This window comes from Urocampus carinirostris, chromosome 13 (genome assembly GCF_059441175.1).
Source record: "Urocampus carinirostris isolate Australia breed hairy pipefish chromosome 13, RoL_Ucar_1.0, whole genome shotgun sequence".
Lineage (NCBI taxonomy): Eukaryota > Metazoa > Chordata > Actinopteri > Syngnathiformes > Syngnathidae > Urocampus > Urocampus carinirostris.
This window is the reverse complement of record NC_142361.1, coordinates 41,632,602-41,652,832: the sequence shown is the minus strand read 5'-3', so window position 1 is coordinate 41,652,832 and position 20,231 is coordinate 41,632,602. Positions and strand designations below refer to the sequence as shown.

The 20,231-nt window shown below is 45.0% G+C and overlaps 2 protein-coding genes across 2 annotated transcripts; one reads left to right on the top strand and one right to left on the bottom strand.

Annotated features, from left to right (window-relative positions):
• The first annotated feature begins 953 nt into the window (after window positions 1-953).
• mrpl14 (mitochondrial ribosomal protein L14) lies at window positions 954-2,504 on the top strand. The gene is made up of 2 exons (XM_088350759.1): window positions 954-1,275; window positions 2,065-2,504. Exons 1-2 carry the CDS (start codon window positions 1,202-1,204, stop codon window positions 2,432-2,434), a joined length of 444 nt encoding a protein of 147 aa, XP_088206885.1. The 5' UTR covers window positions 954-1,201; the 3' UTR covers window positions 2,435-2,504.
• Window positions 2,505-3,726: 1,222 nt separating this feature from the next.
• Window positions 3,727-19,991, bottom strand: LOC148354583 (calpain-1 catalytic subunit-like). Its single transcript, XM_088351773.1, has 23 exons — window positions 19,846-19,991; window positions 17,489-17,508; window positions 15,924-16,170; window positions 14,643-14,712; window positions 13,472-13,590; window positions 13,270-13,403; window positions 11,838-12,006; window positions 10,560-10,643; window positions 10,408-10,493; window positions 10,253-10,327; window positions 8,974-9,134; window positions 8,541-8,710; window positions 8,448-8,459; window positions 7,977-8,188; window positions 7,871-7,910; window positions 7,740-7,805; window positions 7,197-7,254; window positions 7,038-7,102; window positions 6,893-6,961; window positions 6,745-6,823; window positions 6,565-6,678; window positions 4,996-5,054; window positions 3,727-4,923 (listed from the first exon to the last, which is right to left on the bottom strand). The coding sequence occupies exons 3-23, from the start codon at window positions 16,167-16,169 to the stop codon at window positions 4,897-4,899; spliced, it is 2,115 nt and encodes a 704-aa protein (XP_088207899.1). The 5' UTR covers window position 16,170; window positions 17,489-17,508; window positions 19,846-19,991; the 3' UTR covers window positions 3,727-4,896.
• Between the last annotated feature and the right edge of the window lie 240 nt (window positions 19,992-20,231).

Genomic DNA, 20,231 nt, shown 5'->3' with positions numbered 1-20,231 from the left:
TATGTAACTTTGTATATTTGGGCATTTCATTTCAACGAGCTGAAATGATAGTCTCTCGATAGGGTCATATACATGCCCAACCGCGGTGCATCTGGATGAACCACTAGCCCAGACATGGCTAAATTGACATTTTTTTAAAGGGCCTAATCCTCGAAGGCACTTGATTCTATTTGCAGACCCCTCTTCGTGTGTTCAGCTCGGATGAGTCTTTCCGTCAGGTTTTCTGCTTTGCTCGGAGCAACATGACTGACCTCCCTGAAATGTGACGCTGTTACTCTTGCTTTTTCAAGTTTGGTCTGTGGTGCTGCGCTGGACGCTCCAACAATCATTCACCGTGATTTTCGGCAACTCCAACAAACAGCGTGTATAAGCGAACTCCGCCATGACGTTATTTGGCGCTTTCCTAATGCTGTTGACAAGAGACCGGAGGCGTGTTCAGGAGAGTGAGTGATTGCTATCGCGAGCTATCGCTAGCTTCTGAACGGCCAGTGATTATTGAGCGCTCGCGTGCCCGAGTAATCACGGGAGAAAGACCGCTTACTTTGATTTCCAACATGGCGTCGACAGTGCAGAAGATGGAGGATCTCACCCTGACGAGTGCTGTTGGCGATGTAATATATCGTCTTACATTGCCTGGTAATGTTTGTGAACAATGCAAGACAGGTATGACCCTTCCACTGCGTTTAGGATAACCTTAACTGTGTCAATATGCGAACTGTCGCTCATATCAGCCAACTCGCTCAAAGCAAGCTGTAGAACGAAATCCATTGTACTGTCGTCGGCCATTTTGGATCAGTAAGGCAATCACAGTGAGCGATTACAAAACGTTCAGCAGTGTGCGGCAAGCGATTATCAAGAGACTACATGTCTGATCACTCTCCTGAACACGCCTCGGAAATGATTAAGCGTCCTCACTCGAACGCGGAAGTAAGTCGCGCATTGGAATTTCAACTCCTATTTGATGCGTTTGTCGCGCTTGTCGCAGACTGATGACGTCACACGTCTGACATTGGTATGGCCCGAGGAAGAAAGCGGTAGCGGAATTGATCTTTTAACCGCAATTGTTCGATCCAATCTGACATTTTAACTGCGTCCTAGCTTCCGAATCGACTCCCAGTCATTTTTAATCCTATCAGCTCAACCTTTTTTGCATATGCTCTTTAGCTAGCGTTGTTAGCACTATCCTTATCTATTGGCAGTAATGTCCCAGTTAGCAAGATGTAGCCGCGGCTTCTTGGCAACATCATTTTGTTCGATCCCTCCAAGACATTTCGGGTGAGTTTTTTGTTTTTGTTTATAAATGTTTGATAAATGCCACCCGACACGTCAATGATTTGGGTACCAAGTTATGTTAAGTCGAACGTGTGTTAACATATCGCCATAGTTCTTAATGTCATTGCATAGGATGCCTTCTCTTTACTATTATTAGTTTTTTGTTTACAACATCGTGTTTCTGCTCTTTAACTCTTTGGGAGGAGTTTGCTTTGGTCATTTAGGAGTTTCAAAGATAGAGATCAGGGAGGGCTTTTACAACACATTTGGAATTTGATATTGTGAGTTTTCTTGTTCTCCTTGTAAGCTCCAAATTAAATGAAAGGTATTCTGTTTTGGTGTATTTGTTAAGCTACAAACTTAAAAGGACAATGTGCATTATTTAATGCCTCCTATGCAATGGCCTTCGCTCGCACCAGACAACAGTGTCATCTCGTGGTCAAATATTGTACTTTGGGGGTTTAACAATTGGTCCTTCGAGCTGGATATTATACAATTTGAGTTTTTGGACAGTCCTTTCCTGTTCTCCTTGACGGTTCAAAATTCATTTGTCTTTCTCTTCTTATTTGGTGTGACTGCTAAACTGTAAACAATTGGTCTTTTGAGTTGGATATTGTACATCTTGAGAATAACCTTTTTACATGTAATCGTTTTGGGTATTTTCTTATCAGAGGTTTGAGTACTGTCGTGTTTTCCTCGCAAGTTCAAAATCAACGTACTTTCTCCTTATTTTGAGTGTCTACCAGACTCTAATCATATGAAAAAACACTGACCTGTGCATTTTGTGTGTAGCTTGTCTTGTGTCGCATGGGCCATCCAGAAGATGACCAGAGTGCGCGTGGTCGACAACAGTTCTTTAGGAAATACGCCTTACCACCGTCCTCCCAAAGTCATCCACGTTTATACCAAAAACGCCGTTGGAAAAGTGGGCGACAAAGTCTTGCTGGCCATTAAAGGACAGAAGAAAGCGGCGCTCATCGTGGGTCAGAAAATGCCCGGACGTCCCATGACGCCGCGTTTCGATTCCAATAACGTGGTTCTCATCGAGGACAACGGGAACCCCACCGGGACCAGGATCAAGGTTCCCGTTCCCACTCACTTACGCAGCAGATTGGAAAAGGACTTCTCCAAAGTACTGGCTATCGCCAGTTCTTTTGTCTGATTGGATACTTCTTCTTCGAATGACATTACAGGATGTGATCACTTTCAATAAATACGAGCTTTATCTTAAACGTATGGCGTCATGTACTTAACGAGTAAAGCAAAGGGAAGAAAAGCTATTGGACCAGTTCTAGCTTTGACCGGTGCTCAAATGGATTCAGATTAACGCAAACAAAAGCTGGTGATTTCCTGAACAATGACACCAGACAATAAACAACATTTAAAGTAAAAGAAAATTCTTATTTGGTTGATCTTATTTACAGAGCCGGTTTTATTTCTGTTTGAGTTTGATGACCGGTCATGTACTTGCTTTGGTCGATAACCTATTTAGAATCGACGTCAATCCGTTTCGTGTCAGATTTGAAAGTCACACGATAACAAATTTCAATGACAAGAAGGTTCATCAAACGAGCAAAGAAAACTCAATTCCGGTGTTTTGCGATTCAGGGAATGGCAAATCCGTGACTATCGCCGGTTCCTCGAACTTCATGAGTCCGCAGTCCAGATCAAAGGAATAATCCAATTCCTATCGCAATCTTGATGTGAAGTTCTATGATAAATCGGATCTTTTTGGGATCCTTGGTCTAGTTCGTAGATCGGAGAGATGTCCTATCGTTCAAGGAATTTTCCCAGGAGGGAGAAAAACCTGACCTTATGTCAACAAACATATTTTGAATTTTCCTGCGGGTATGAATAAAGTATCTATCTATCATAAAAAGTGCGACTAGCTCGGGTTACGAGTAGTCAGAATAACTTGTAATTGACACAAAACTTAAAAATATAAAAATACAACCGACAGACAACAAATATCAAAAGGTCATTTCAAATGTTATCATTTGTGACCACGAGAAATGTTTTCGTCATGCATCAAAAAGAAACATAAACCAAACTTTATCGAGTTCTGGTCTGGTGTCCGTTGTGACTCACACGGTCACCGGAAGGAAGAAAAGGAGAGATATGTTCTTGTTAAGAACCGCAAGTCTGTTCAGGTCCGGTACGTCGTCTATGCTGACGTGCGTGTCCTGTCTGCGGCGAGCGATGACAACGGACATGATATCGCTACTCGCTACCATGCCTTTGACGTCTTTTCTTACAAAACAGAATAACAAATCATTGGTCGCCAATTCATTTAGAAACGGAGTTAGAACTCTAATGCCGCACGATCAAATATATACTACAATGAGTTTCCTATGAAATGTCGACTTATCCTTTATTTCTTGAAAAGGGTCTTTTTAACAGGCAATTGTTTCTCGACTCGATATCGCGAAGACAATGAGCACAGCTCGAAACCGATGACGTTAATGGCGGCTTTATTGAAGGCACAACACAAAACAGCGGTGGCACATTTGAAAAAGCTAATAAAGGTGTAAGGCGTTCTGATATCGTCATCCCTGGTAAATATTAGCAAAAATTCAGGCATTTTTTTTTTGCTAGCTGCGCAAACAAAAAATCAGTGCAAAGTGAAATCTTGGGAGGAAATCCCATACAGCCCCGTTCATCATAAATGCTACCTATAGCTACTTTGTTAAAAATGTGCACTCATGTTAAGTACAACATAAAATATGACAACGTAATTACAGGGTTTGTACACCTTTTTCATGGTGAAATTCAAGCACTTTTCAAGGACTTTAAAAGCCAATTTTCAATTTCTCCGGTACCATTGAAAGAAGAAATCCAGTGCAATCCAATATTTTGCTAAGCCAAAACTATATCTGCCATTTGCAAATGACTTTTGTGTCCCGCGTGTGCAACTATCGAGACGTATGACTTTTAGATCGCCTTTTCGTATTTGTTTTTCAGAGACGATATATATTAGAGGTTGGCTCAAAATGACTGGTATGTTGCGTTCATATTCAGATGCAAAAAGTTCTTTTCCCATTACAATTTAGCAATAGGAAACGCTACCTTCATTTTTTGCACGGCCCCTCATCAATGCCCAGAATTGATCATCATTCACTAATGTTTATGGGGTCCTGTTTAGGCGCAGCATGCACTTCTCCCCAAAGGGGCGATGACGCTTCATAGGACAACGCCACACAAACTCATGTCAGCTGCCGTTGCAAAGCCAAGCCACCGGAGAGCTGCGTCTGCGTCCTTTTTAAGCAGACATCCTGAACATGGCAAACTAAAATTCAAGGATTTCAAGCACCTGTACAAATCCTGTAATTGGTCCAAAAAATATCTCGAAGCACTACCACGTCAACATCGTACTCAAATAGTGTTACTAGGACCTTTCAAAACGGGTTCTTTTCTTCCATGCGCATAGGTCGGCCCTCTGTGGTTCCGCGAGTCCTCATGCAAGAGAGATAGATAGCTGCTTACTTGTACTTTGCATAGTGGAGTGTAAATACTTGACCTCAATATGTAGCTTTGCTACTTTGCTAGGGCGGGATAAGGTTATAAGGCCGAGCGTCATAACAATCGCAACGGCCGTCCGTCTCTCCTCGTCACGTGGCCTTGTCTTCAACCGCACATGGTCAAGTAAAGCCACTAGCAAACACAACACAAATAAGAAAGTCAGATCGCACGCTTCGTTTAGCGTTTCACTCCCAACCAACTCACTTCTACGAGAGTCACTTCGGCCACTCCCGATGACTCTTTGTCGAACTCCATAAAGGACCCTGAGAGAAATCGTGTACCGTGAATGAACATCATGTTAGATGAATCAAATGGGTCACTGTCGCACGAGTCCAGAAGGTATATTTGCAATCGTATGATTACTTTGATAAGCGCGTGATGCGTTATGTTATTCTAAATGCGGCTCATGCTCATCCACATCATCGAAAGAAGTATTCGCTTCTTGTGTTCACTTGTTTCATTGTTGGGCACCTTACTTAAAAAAGTCACTCGTTCAAGTAACTAACTCCTTCCTCCTCCAAAAAACAACTGAATTACTCTATTGCAAAAGTAACTCGTTACAGTCACTATTTTCTGTTACTTTAAAAACAAGTTGTATGTCCAAAAATCTGGAATTTTCTGTTTACTTGTAGAGATAGGAATCCCGGCTCTATTTAAAGAAGCGACTTTTTTGGCTCAGCTCACTCTAAAGGCTCTTCGGGTTTGTTTTGATTGCTTTATTCCCGACAATACCGATTATTATGCAACGTTATGCACGCAATGACTTAAAATGGGGGGGATAGAAAGTAGTAAAAATACAATAACAAAAGAAAAAAGAAACATTAGAATAACTTGACATTTTGATGCGAACACAATAACACCCAAAAACACAAATCATTCAAATCTTTATAAATCTACAAAAAAAGGGGTCAAGTTAAAAAACAAATGTCACCTTTTTAAGCTCAACAAATTTAAAGTCAACCACAGCGAATTCCCCCAAAATGCATATGGACCAACCGCAAGAGAGAAAAAAACTGTTCTGACATTCTGACGGGTGGGGAGCTGGATCCTGCTGTTGGCTTCCGAGAGCCGGTGTTATGCGGAGAAATGCATCCCTGTCGAGATTTGCTTCCCCTCGCTACTACAACCACTTTTACCTGGTTTTAGCTCACTTTTACCTCACTTTTCGGGAATGTCACGGCAAACACATAACCGAAACCACTTGGTCTTGCATTTGTTGGGAATGTAATACAACTTAAACCATTCCGTCTTTGTATTTGTTGTGAATGGAATCGAACGGTAATGCACATTGTATATAAATCACTTTTGAGCAGGTTTATTTTGCCTTTTTCTATTCAAATCGCTCGTATTGAAACTGTTTTGCACTCTGCCGTAAGGCTTATTTCAGCATAATAAGCTTTACGGTAGAGTGCATAACTGTCCTCAAAAATGATTTATATACAGTGCGCATTACCGTTCGATGACATAACCCAGTTATTGACATGATCATTGGTTCATTTAGGAACTCATAACAGGGTGCCCTTAATGTTGATTAGTCATAAAAAGTAGCTTTCAGCGTGTTGTATGGATAATAGTGGCAAAAAGACATATTTCTCTAGAAGTGCATCCTAAATGTTTTCAGAAGTCAGCACGGTGTTTTGAACCTAGAGCGCATGCGTTGTGGAAAAGAGTAGCTCGACCTTTCCCTCGCTTTTTTGTAAAAAACAACGGCTCGTAGTCTGGAATTTACAGTAACTTTGAAAGGTCTGGAAAGTAGTACGCAGAAGTACTCACTGAACATGGCCTCCAGCTTGACCAAGCAGCAGATGAAGTTATCAAAGTCCACCATCTCCTTTTCTGCATAGCGGGCCACTAGAATCTCGTTCAGTTTGTTGTTGAGCTTGAAACCTTCAACAACAAAGACGTCGGTTTGCCGCCGAGTGGAGCCGTCAACAAATACGGCCGTCTTTCTACCTGCCGCTTCCACTGCCAGTCGCATCTCGTAGGAGCTCATGGCACCTGACTTGTCCAAGTCAAACTGCCGAAAAACCAGCTAGACGAAAGAGAAGACGCCTTCAGTTATGACACTGGTGAGGCACCTCACCCCTTCCTCATCACTGACCAGCCACTTTCGGATCTTGTTCCAAAGCACCTGGAACTCCACCACTCCTAAACGAGCGCTACCGTCCTTCTGATGAAAAACGAGTCAAGGCCTTTACCTGAGCAACCCACAGATACGACGCTCAATATGACCGGAAAGAGGATACGTCCATGAGGTTGACCATGGTTCTGCAGGATTCCAAGCTGAAGCCGTCCGTCTTCAGATCTTTATCTAAGACAAGAAAACCAAAGAAGGAAGTGAACTGCAGAAGCTTCCCAACATCACGGCAGCTACCGATTCATCGCGGCCGATAAACAAAACTCACGTCGTGAAACCACTCTGTTGAGGATGGTCCTCAGCTCCCGAATGGAGATCTCCATGTCCTGCGCCAAAGACCATTCAATCGCATAAGAAATGTATGTCACACGAGCAGCATTTGGTGTTTCTTCCATCTACTTTTTGCACCGCTTATCCTCAGTAATGTCGCTGGGGTGCTGGAGTCCATCCGAGCCATCTTCTGGCATCAGGCAGTGGACACCTTTGACTGGTTGCCAGCCAGTTACAGGGTTCACTCGCTCATTCACACAGAGGGACAATTTGGATCTTTCAACGAATCTGCCATGGGAGGACACGGGCAGAACGTGCAAAGTCGGCATAGGGGAGTCCGGTAGCTGAAATTAAACGCTGGACTGACAAACTGTGGGGCCGACACACTAACCACTCGGCGGCCATGCCGCCCAGCATTGGTGTTCTTGTTCGTACTTACGAGAAAATAGTGCTACCCGACATCCCTACGACTTACGATGTATGTTTTATGAAATAAAAGACGTAACGCCTGAGCAAATTGGAACGTGCGAGAAAGCGTTACCTCTCCTGCCAGCTGAGCAAACATGGACTTGAAGGACTCATCGATGTCATCTTCAGATATTTCTTCCTGAAGAGGATTCTCGGTCATTTTTGGTCTAGTTTGACCCGAGACGACTCTTAGGCATCGCTTACCTCTTCTTCCAAATCGGCGGAAATTTCGTCGTCCAGTTCTCTGCAAAAACAAGGTCGCCGTTGGGGAACGGCCGTTTTCGGAGAAGGACCTCGATCCGACACTTACTCGGTTTCCGACTGCTTCTCGGTGAAGACCCTGAGGACAAAGTCGGCTTCTTTTCCGGCCTCGAAGGTCGAGGGTACGACGACGTACTCGCCCGGAGGGAGACGGAGCCTGGTGCTCACCTCTCGCAAATTGATAAAAGTCTCCGAGCGAGCGCAGGACTGATTGGTCAGGAAGAAGTTCTTCTTCAGGTGCACGTTCTGGCAGCCTTTAAACTGAAGGAAAACAAGCATTTGGATATCTGCTCCTTACTTTATCGGTCTTAACCTTGCTTTTTCTGCCACAATATAAAGAACACCGTATCAATAACCTCGAGTGCTTTGTTATTGTGGAGAAGAAACGGACATGATCAAACCGACATAAACAAGGAGACGCGTCTCAATAGGCTAAAGCGCAGTCATAAGCAGTTCCGTTCGACTCGCAGAATTTGTACTAGCGGTAGCCGTCGAGCTTTTACGACGCCGACGCTCTCACCTCGTCCGGAACCTGCGAGGAAACGCGAAACGAAAAAAACAAAATGAGTGGAGCTCTTTGAGTAAGAATAATGGTGGCAGGGGGCGCTCTCACCTCATATAGAGCGAAGCCAATAGTGTGCATGTCTTGACCGTGGCGGCGATATCGGCGCCGGTCTTTCTGCATCAGCGCTACCAGGAAGCTACACGCTAGCTCGTTGTCATCGGGGTCGTCGTCCTCCTCGAGCAGAGTGATCTTGTACTGGGGGTTGATCCAGAAGGTGTCTGCAAACACATTCAGCGGGCGTTCAAACGAGGGGGGTCCGAGGAGAGAGAAATCGAGGCGAACGCGGGGGTCCGTGGGCCGGCAAACACGGGCCATCGACGGGGCAATCGAGGGGCGTACGTGGCAAACGCGGCTTGGCGAACCTCAAGCAGACCGGGGGCATTTGTGAGTTTGAACGGGGTGGCAAACGGGGGGCGTCCACGGGGCAGATACGGGGCAAAGACGGACGGCCGCATTGGGATAAGGCGAGACGGCTACGCACTGGGGTTGTTCCTGCATCCGCCGGCCGTGCTTCCTCTCCTCCAAGTTCCGTGAAACTTGACGGTATTCCAGTGGCTGAGCGTGTCCTCCTTCAGCGCGTCCGCCGTCAGGTTGCAAATTTCCAGACGGGAAAACTGACGCAGGAACTCGCTAAATGACATCCTGGACAAACGCAAAGAGGACATTCTCCAAAAAGCGTTCCCACCGACAGAAAAGGTAACTTCCGACCGGTCAGATAGATTCCACCCGACTCCGATTTCCGACGAAGCTGCCCGATGTTGTACGACGCGAGCTGGTTTTTTTTTTTGGTGCTTTTTTTTGGACTGAATTTGATGCTGCCTGCCAAAGAAATTCCCGCGCGTCCACCCTCAGATCTCGCTTCGAGCTGACATTCCGAACCCTGTCCCGATTTCAATTATCAGCGGTTTTGCATATCCATTTGAAAATTTGCCGAATCTGACCGGCCGGTCTGACATCCGGGGCTCGGACCACTTTTTCATGGCCAAATTTTCAAGCTCTTCTTGAGGACTTCAAAAACCAATTCCCTGATTTCTCCAGTACTATTGGAAGACGGCATTTCGATGCGAATCGTTTATTTTGCAGAGTCACAAATGGATCTGCCATTTACATATGCCATGTTTAATCTTGCGCGTGCATATGAGATTTAGATCTTGAGTAAACGGGGAATATATTTGTTTTTGAAAGAATTCTCTCCCCATACAGGTAGGTGTTGGGTCAAAATGTACAATTTACCACTGGGAAATGCTACCTGGCCCCTAATTAATGTCCATTATTGATACCTAATCCTTGCATAGTGGCCTCTTGAGGTGTCCCCTAGGGAGCTTCATAGGACAATACCATAAAGACACTAATGCCAGCCGCCGTTAATGACGAGGAACGAGGCGACGGCAAAACCGAGCCGTCGGATTGCCGCGTCGGTGTCATTTTTTTTAAGCAGATATGTAGAGAAACATGGCCACAATTTCAAACATTTACAAGCACTTGACCCAAAACGCGAGCACTTTTTAATCCTCGAAAAGACAACGTCGAAATGCAAGCGTTTTCAAGGATTTCAAACCCCGAACATACGCGCTTCACCCGTTACCCCGCATCGATTAAGATAGCGTCTTGGCGGGGGGGGGACGAGCATTAGGGCGAGTCGATGCGTGGTTAACATTATGACAGAATGCATGATGTATTATTTAGGGCCTTTCGGTCAAGCCATTAAGCCCGTTGTAAGCCGTTTTGTTCGAGCACTCGTCCGATATGGCCAAATCTACCAGAACTCTCCATCTTCCATCTGCAGATGCACTTGCTCTCTTTCGGACGGATCCACGTGCTCCCACTCGGACGAGCTGAAAACATCAAGCACAAGACGATCAAACAAAGGATTTGGATGGGGAGCGCGGACACCGAAAGGCCACCTGGCCCTCACTTGTCACTCCAGGCGCCGGTCCACTCCACCTGACCCCAAGGATTCCGAATCCGGATCAAGCGCTCCAGACCACCGCGGTAATCCAACTGCATAACACAGGATCCACAGTCGGAATCCGCCGGCGCCACCCGTCGGCGACGGCCGGGACGTACCTGCTTAAGGCCGGTGACCGAATAGGCGTGGCCCTTCACCAGCTTCTTGAAAGTCACCGCCTCCATGTCGAAAGCGCTGCTGATCTGAAAAACGCTCAAAAGTGTCACTCTTGATAAATGGATCCGGTTTTTAGGATCGTATACCTGCAAAGGAGATTGCGTACGGTAGCATTTTGACAATTGTACTGTTGTCGGTTTTTGCGCCGTTTACATCATTCTCTCTGATGTGACTCTTATTTGATCTTCACACCCAGTAGGTGGATCTTACTCAATAAATGAATTGCCCAGCTTTTAAATCAAGTCTTTTTTTTTTTTTTTGTCAAGCCCCGGCCGATCAAACATACAGCCGGAACGTTTCGTGTATGTCGGAAAAAAAGAATCAGGTCCCTAGATCGTTTCCGTCAAAAGTTTAATTTTTAAAAATCTAATTGCAACCCAATTGCCGTCTCCGGCTGCGAGAGGGCAGTGTTGAGTTTGCATAGTGTGGTGAGTTGGTCAGGTATAAATCTGCATTCGTTTAACTGTTAAACCAGTTCATTCATTTAATGCCAGGTAGATGTGTTGATTTTAAAAAAGATCCCTCGATTAAGTTAGTACCTCAGATAAAAAATTCCCTCCCCTGAGCGCTGTCTATTTACCCTGGTCATATCCCTTCGAGAGGTTTGACCGACAGCGAGACAAACACGTATACAAAAACAAAGAAAAGAAAAAAGGAAATAGTAGCAAAAAACACAAACAATTTGACCTCGGGCAACCCAAACAGCTAGTTAAGCACCTCGGCACCCAAATTGGTCATGCTTTGGTCCCTCCAGAAGAAACGGGACACGAGAAAGCGGCCGTGTCACTCGATGAGCGCTACAAGAGCATATATTCCCGAATAGGTGCGAATATCAATAAAGAGCAACACGAAGGGGCGGCATTAGCTCAGGGGGTAGAGCGCTCGTCTCGGGATCAAGAGATCGCAGGTTCGAATCCCGGCTCCTCCGTGTTACATGTCGAAACGTCCTTGGGTAAGACACCGAACCCCAATAAGCAGGTCAACGCCTTGCATGGCTGCATGGGCGCTATCGGTGTGTGAGTGTGTGTGTGAATGGATAAGTGTGAAGCACATTGTAAAGCGCTTTGGGAAGTCTTCAGTGAGTTGAAAAGCGCTATAGACCATTTAGGATTGGCCGATACTGACAAACATGTTTATATGAGTCAAAATAATGAAGAGTGAGCTCAAAATAAGAAACTCTTGCGCAATCTATTTGAAACTTATCAGAATGCGGTTCTTACGTCGATGGAGCATCCCAGCAAGGAGCCTCGGTCCAGAGCTTTTCCGATGATCTTGTAGAGATCTTTCGGAGCTTTGGCCAGTTCGTAACTTTCCGAAACGCCGCCCGTGAAGTCCTCGAAGCCTTCCGTCGTGCTTCCTCCCGACAAAGCCTCGTACGTCCCGTTTAACCTGAGGTCAAGACAAATCCCATTTCTTTGTCTTAATCGGAGAGAGTCTTTGAGGGCTGCGCAAACATCCTCTCATCGAAAGCTCTATAAGGAAAAAAGAGGATCTCCAAAAATCAAAGACCTTCAGAAGAGGGTTCAGCAGGGTTCCGACACATCTTTGGTGGCCAAATTCACACGGACTTTCGAAGCAAATATTCCAATTTCTCCGGTACTAGGAGTCCAAAAAATGTGATGCGAATCCTGTATTTTTCAGAGTCACAACTAGGACCGGCGCGTCGGCGTCATTTTTAAGCGGTCTCGTTTTATTTCTCTTCATTTAATGCACGGTGTAGCGAGTTAGAATGCCAAGAAACATGGCGACAATTTCAAGCATTTGCAAGCACTTTACCCAAAATCCAAGTACTTTTCAACCTCTAAGGAACACAAGCCTTTATAAGGATTTCAAAAACTCCTAAGAACCCTGAATCGGGCTGCAGTGGATGTTGTAAGGGCATCAATGACGATACGCAGTCAACTTTTGCTCATCGTTTGTCTTTTGGGTCACTTTTTTTTGGGGTCATTTTTTTAGGTTCATTCGTTGAGTCGTGTTTCAGGTTTTTTATGGGGAGAATTGTTTTTGATCATTTGGCGTTTTTCAGGCGTTTTTTTGTATTTTTGGTCATTTTGTACAGTCATTTTTCTGGTAGTTTTTATTTTCATCTTATGATCATTTTTATGTTTCATTTTCTTTTGATCAATTTATATTTGGTTGTTTTCAGGTCGTTTTTAGTCATCTTTTCGCTCGGTTTCCGGGTCATTTGTTGTTTTGCTTTCTTTGTTTGATCCTTTTGGATAGTTTTTCCGGTCGTTTATCGGTTGTTTCCTGGTCATTTTAAAGTCGTTTTTCAGTTACTGTCGTTTCCGAGTTGTTTTTCTTTTTTGGCGCTTGTTTACTAGGTTGTCCTTTGTTTTTGGGGCGGTTGTTTGTGTCAAGTTAAGTCCTATTTATTTGTGACGTCTGGAAGGGCTGCACAGACCACCATCCCAACATCCCCTCATCTGAAACCTGCACGAGGGCAAGGGAAAAACATTTCAATACAATTTCAGACTGACGGGGAGCCGGCGCAGGTCAGTTAAAAAGAACAAACCCTGTCCAAGTCCAATTGAAGCCAGACATGAAGAGACCAAAGAAGGGAGAACAAAATACATCTTTGACGGGAAAGGCCTGCACTTCCCTAAGTGTTGAAGATTGACACTTTGAATAATTGAAAGGAGAAGAACGTACTTAGCGTAAGCTTTCTCCAGCAGGGCGCTCCAGAATTCGTTTCCTTCGGCCGAATGAACGAACATCAGCTCGCCGTCTTTGACGGGAAGTCGGTCATCGATGACCACGTCCAACCACTCGCCGAACTGCCAAAACTTAAGAAAGAAATCTCCTTTGTCAAAAAGAAGACCCGAGTGCGGACGTCACGTGTCTATAGCGCCACCTGGAAGTGAAAAATTCCGGCGTAGTCGTCGTCAAAGGACTGTCCGTGTGGGACAACCCGATGAAGAAGCTTCTCGTTGAGGGTGAGCGAGGCGATGGCCGCCAACAGCCAGCAGTCCCCTGAAAAAAAAAAAACAAAACACACACACAAAAAGTTTCGCCGGATTGATTTCGATGTGCAGCTCTTCTAGACTTTTTGGGATTAAAGGTTGGACAAATAGACTTGATAAATGATTAAGGAAAGGACGAAAAACGGATACAAAAACCGACCAAAATGCCTAAAATACCACTGAAAAACAAGAAAAAAGAAGTAAAACAACTGAAAAAATAAATGAAAAAATATTGAAAAACAACTGAAAAATGACAAAAAAACGACCCAAAGAAATACAGAAAGCGCAAATGAGAAACAACGCCTCAGGAATAGCAACCAAAAAAACGACTGAAAAATGAAACAAAATAAAATCTGAAAAACGACCAAAAACAACCCCGAAAACCCGACCAGAATCAACAACAAAAAAAAGCAATTGAAATGTGAACCAAAAAAAGGAAAACAACTGAAAAATGACCCTAGAAAAATAACCCCCAAAAATGACCCGAAAAACGTCGGTAAAAGGGACCGGGATAAACAACTAAAAAAACGACTGAAAAATGATCAAAAAAATGATTGAAAAGCGACCCCCCCCCCCAAAAAAAAAAACAATGGAAAAAAATGATTGGACCCAAAAAATGATCAATTGGAAAATTCCCCCGTGCCCGCTGCCAAACAAAAAAAAACAGAGTGAAAAAATGACCCCAAAATGACAGCAACGTGGCTGGATAAGGACTGAAAACGACAGAAGACAAAAAACAAAAGAAAAATGAGCTGAAAAACGAGGAGAAAATATTGAAAGACAGACAGGGTTAAGTAGAAGAGGCCTTTTCCTTTCCCGAATCATCAAAGTTACAACTGTAACTGCTCCAGTTCTCTCGTGTTCTTCATGAGATGCGATGGGATTCCTTGACTCGATCCACTTTGGACGGAGTTAACTCACGAGCGCTATTTTCCTTCATCTTTTTCGAAGCCGTTCTCGTATTTCAGTGGATGCGTGCGAATTTGCATTTCGCGCCATCGACTCTTCTGGCCGAGAAAAACTTCAGCTCGCTCGTTAGCGTAAGGACGGAAAGGGACTCACCTAGCGCTCCTTGACAGATGTCGGTCCTGGTGGCGCCGCCCACGATGAACTGGGGACGACTCACAAGTTCCTTTTGGGAAACAGACACAAGGGACGCCGTGAATATGCATCCGTTTATTATTCCGAAAGTCTCGGGCACAATCGAAGTCCCCGTATCTCCTTAACTAGGAACCGTCGTAAGATAAAAGTTTTAAAGCCGATGACGTGGAGCTTTTGTGAGGCTCTTTCTTTTCAGAGCCGTTAATGGCGTCCACTCGGCCAGAAATAAAGTCTTTCGTGTGAATTTGCAAAAACGGAATCGGAAACCGTTGTTTAAATTCAGAGCGAGCCACCGGACAGGAAGCGGCATCCTAAATGTACGACGGATGGGTGCTTCTGATCATCGAGGAGAACAGTTTTTAGTCGCGAGGCGACTTTCCACAAAATCGGCAAAGTTAACGAGCATAACGCTGGCATACGGGGTACCGAGAACCCACTGGAACCGTTCCCTAAAGGGGACCCTGTCTGGTGCTATGTAGAAGAAAGCTGCAGCAGTCGGTGGAGAGACGTACCTCAGCATGCTGGAAAACGAAGAAAAAGGAAGAAAACTTCATTTCATTCATATACTTCAGGCATGTCCAAAGTCAGTCATGGCCCGTGATGACATTTTTGTCATAGAATGAATCGTTTATGTTAACCGCTGTATAAAACAAATTTGTGACAAAAACAAATTCTCCACTTGACCACCTTGCCCTTGGCTTTCTGTAACCGACTTATTGATGAAATTGCGTCTGTAAATAAAATAAAATCAAAAAAGAAGAAAGTTGACTAAATGCAGCCCCACGGTGCAGAGGTCCAGGGTTCAATTCCGGCTGCGCCCGCGTAGGTTTCCTCCCTCAAACTCCTACCGCCGCGCTTAACACGCGTACGCGCTCTGTTCCTGCATTTTCGTGGCGTGAACAAAGTTCCTCGATTCAGGAAGAGACGCGATTGAAATTCCGTAGGCTGCGTTTCCATTCCGGGCCGCGTCGCCGCCAACTCAACGAGTAGAGCGTTTCGGCCGCTACAGACTTCAACGTGTAGCTGCGGTGACGCGGAGTTACCGGTGCAAATGTATTCAGGAATCCTTTTTTCGATTTAAGACATTTGTTTATAGTATCCGATAAAGCCATGAGAAAGGGGAGAAAAAAAATCTGCGAGTAAATGCAAACTACCCATAGAAAAGTGACGGGACGGCGCGGTAAAAGAATAAAAGGGGCAATCCGACGCGATCAAAAGAAGACGGGGGGTCGGCTTTCTTACGGTGGGTCTGATCCAGGTGACTCCCCTGGTTTTTGCAGAGTGAGGGGCCAGCTCCTTGAATCCCAGCGAGGGGCCCTCGGCGGGGAAGCAGGGGTCTTGGAAAAGGCTCCCCGACTCCAGGCATTCTCGCTTGAGCGCCTCGTAGTCCTGATTGGAGAAGGGAAGCGCCCGCCCGTGGCTGCCCATGCCGTCCGCACGTAGCCTGTTGGCGTTTATGCTAGCGTAAATCCCTCCGCTAACATTCATACTGCATCCAAACGGGAGAAGGAGGGGGACACCAGAGATATTTTTAGCATCGTATGAAGAGCAAACACACAAAGTACTTGCACCGACTGGTTTTGGACTGGAAATGAGAGCCGCCGTATTTGGTGGCGGACCACGAGCAGGAAAAATGCTATTCGTGATATCGAGATAAGAAAGCCAAGGAAATAAGCAAATAAAAGAGAACATGGATTTTCATATATTTTCTGGCTCGAGGACATCACAACGGAACCTGGAAAGTAGTGGGTACGTGTCATCGGCGGACAACAAGCTCAGACTCAAAATAGTGGTGTGTCGTTCGCGAACACAACAACACTATGAACCAGCTCTTGGAAGTGAATGACAGGAGCTGGTTCCCTTCGAGAAAGTAAATAGTTTCATAAACTTCTCAGCGATTCTTCATTGTTTATTTTATAATGATTTGAATTCTGATTCCACTCTAGGCATACGTTGTTAGCAACATAACAGCTCTGTAAGCCAGCTCTTTGAAGCGAACGACGGGAGCCGACTCCTCGCGAATCCGGGGCCGTCTTTTGATCGGGGGGTCGCTTGATTCAAAGGACGGGTCTTATACCCGTTTCAATCTTGAATGACATCGGTATCTCAAAGGGAGGTACAAGACGTGCAAGAAAGCAAAATTCCATCTGCCACTCTCCCACGCGCGGAAAACAATTGACCAGCCATAGTGCAGTGTGGATTGTTTCAGTTGAGTGGATGAGTTTTGGGTTATTTGAAAAGATATACATGGCAGGACTTGCACTTTTCATGTCCATGCATGTTGAGTCTGTTATGTAAGTTGAAGGAAGCATTTGGGATTTCCTTATTGAGCTGCTTTTGGAGCATTAAAGGGAATATTATGACTAAAAGTGATTTCAATTTTGCCAGTCATTCGGGTCACGGCTCGTACTGACCGATTGATTTACAAGTCTTACGATCGGCCGCCTGTTTAACAATGACAGCTTATCAAATGTACTAAGTGCAATTCAATTCTGTGGTGCATTAGGCAACTCAAACGCTTGATTTCTCTTGAAACAGTCAAGTCTCTCGGATGCCCGTCAAATGTAAAATGGATATATATGAGTTTGAAATTCCGAATTTTGCGCACATTTTGCAATCATTGACACGTTATTCAAAAGTTTCAACGCTTTCCAGGGATGCAGAACTTTCATTTTGGAGCTTCCGAAGCCAAAATCATGCACATATCAAACAAAGAGTTTGGGAGCACAAAATACAGGACAGGAAATGAAAGAAAAGCGCAAGAGAAAAGACAAAAAGGCTAACAAAGTTAGTAGCATACACGATACCTGATGTGCAGTCAGAGCGTCTGAGACGGCATTAAAAAAAAAAGGAAAGAGGACAAATGTTATTTTGTGAGCATTTTCACACCAAACGCCATTTCCTCTTTTCCTTTATTGGGTTCAGGGTCAGTGAGTCCCTGAGGAAGTGGGCGCGGCCTTCCACCATGCACTTTAGTTAATGAACGCTCCGTGCCCTGATTTATTTATGATTTATTTTCTGGCCGGGTTGACAAATCTCAAAGGAGGAGATAAGAGCGCTCGCCGACAGCTGACTATCGCTCACTCGGCAAAAACGCCTTTCCCGATCTGTCATGATCCGGCATAACACCGCTCCCTCAGAGGGCGCCAATGGATTGGAGAATGTCCGCACTTGGCTCCAATCATTGACACCATTAGGGTCCCTGTACAAAATGACTGTGCTGACAGCAGAAGCTGCCGAATCCGTGCTCAGCGAGCATTTCGTTGCCGTTTGACGACTCTTCCGTGCCCGGGCTGTGCCCCGGATGGACTTCTTGCATTGTTCCGGCTGTGAATTTTGGATTGTGTTTCGTGCCGCCTATTTGAACTCTCCCTTCCTATGCGGAGCACTTTTCGTTTATGACCTTTACCGCCGATAAAGCCGTCAACTCCACGTTCGGGTCCGACCCAACAAATCTAACCCGATCACTGCCTTGACATTTGTGCCGCTCTCGAGCACTCAACAGGTCGACGAGCGGAGGTCAGTAGATTTGGGGAGAATGCTGATGATGTTGTCGATGTCTTAGGAAGTCCCCATTACGTTACATTGAACCACTCATCATATCTCAATAGTTTGCATTCACAACTATGAAAAAGGAAGTATTTCAAGTAAAGTAGAGGCCACAATTTTGCCCTGGAGCCCTACAAACGTTTTTTTTGTAGCCTGCAACCTATATTAGAGCCCTTTGCCCATTCAAATAAAACAAAAATCATTTTCTGTAGCGTTCTGTTAAAAAAAATAATGGAATCGTCCAAAAAGTACAAAAGCATACTCCAACACTTTTAACGTGTTTGACGACGTCTACTTTCTTTTTTCCAAATTCAAACAACAAATCTTGACAGGAGACTAACATTTATGTCCGCTTTATTGTGAAGCCAGACAAAGTCTTTGTGCGGAAATGAAGCGCGCCGACGACTGCGTTCCATTTCTGTTTTGGTCATAGTTTGTCACGCTCGCTTTTAAACAAACATATTTGCAATTTTTAATTTTTTTTTTATAGTATTTCGGAGACGGATTGTGTTTTGTGCCTCAAAATAGAGCATGCAGTCAAATCGACTACATTTTCATATCATAAGGTTGGCCTCTATGCAAAGAACATTTGGAAAGCGACGTAATTGGGGAGAAAAGATTGTAAACTGAGCTATCCTGATTTCTCTTCACAAAGTGAAAAATATGTCGATGTCCTCGGCAGATGACAAAAAATGACCTCGACGAATGTGTCTGTGGCCCCTTTTAAGAAAAAGAATTGGTTTTCTGAAAAATGATCTGTGGACAAGCTAGATTTCAATTCCCTCAATTTCAAAATGAAAGGAGAAAGAGTCCGATGTCAATCTGGTAGGGCCTCGAAAGCCCCCGTTCATCCCCTCCCCTAATGTGGCAGGAACGCTCTCGTCTCCACTGCGGGATCGATCGGCATCCCGAAACCTTCGAAAAGCCATAACAGGCCACAAAAAACAAAAAGAAATGTCAACGGTCGCCCAAAATTAAAATCTGACCGTAAATGCCAGAATTGTAATAATTGCGATTGTCGTTTTGCTGTCTTTGTTGTCAAAACAACTGTTGTCTTTTCCCCCCCGCACAGTTGGGGGAATTGAATTTCCCTAAGAGGAGCGAAAAATGAAATGGAAATCTTCTATTGACACCAAAAGACATACAGATTTCCCTCCCCCACTTTGTTTGAATTGCAAACATTTCAGAAAAGTCTCCGGGGCAGCGCTAAAGAGCCTCAGGTTGCAGACCCCTACCCCAATTGTGGGGCCCAATCCATTTCAACCAAGCCTATTTTGTGAGCAAACAGCTGAGGGCTGCAGCGGGCCTCTGGCTTTTGTTTACAAGCCGCACAAAGTCCCAAAGCTCCAGTGAGCATTCCGGAAATGTTCGGCATCGCTCGGATGATTCCGCAGGCGAGCACCTGTTCGCGAGGACGCGCCCGGGCACGCGCGTGCTTTTCTTTCCTAAAAGCCGCACGATAGCTGAGTGACGTCACCACCCCGGCACCCATGCAATGTGCTAACTCATCTTCAAACCCTCGAACGCCGCAAATGCGTTCGCTATTAGCCGCATAGCAACCACAAATACAATCCATCCATCGATCAATCAAATGAATCAATCTATGACAACTGACCAGCGCCTTGTGGGAATCGAACGTGGTCTTCCTTCCTCGGTCGCGAGCGTTTTACTGGAAGACGGGGGAAGTGGACACTAGCGCTTCGTAAACCAGGAGAGGGGGAGCGAGGGGGTGGTCGGTGTCCACCCTCTGTCTCACGCGCATGCGCAAACTCGACCCCACGGCTGAAGTGCGCCACGGAGTCCGCTGAGTCTGCTAAGGGGCTGTCAAACCCATTGCAGCTCGGAACAAAACTCTTGGGGCCAGAAGAGTAGATTAAAGAGGAAGTGAGAGACGGATAAAGAGAGAAAGAAAGAACAAACGAGGAAGAGTGGGAAGAAGATGGAGAGAGAGAAAAAGAGAGAGGCAAAAGAAAGACACAAAGAAACAAAGTGACATAGAAA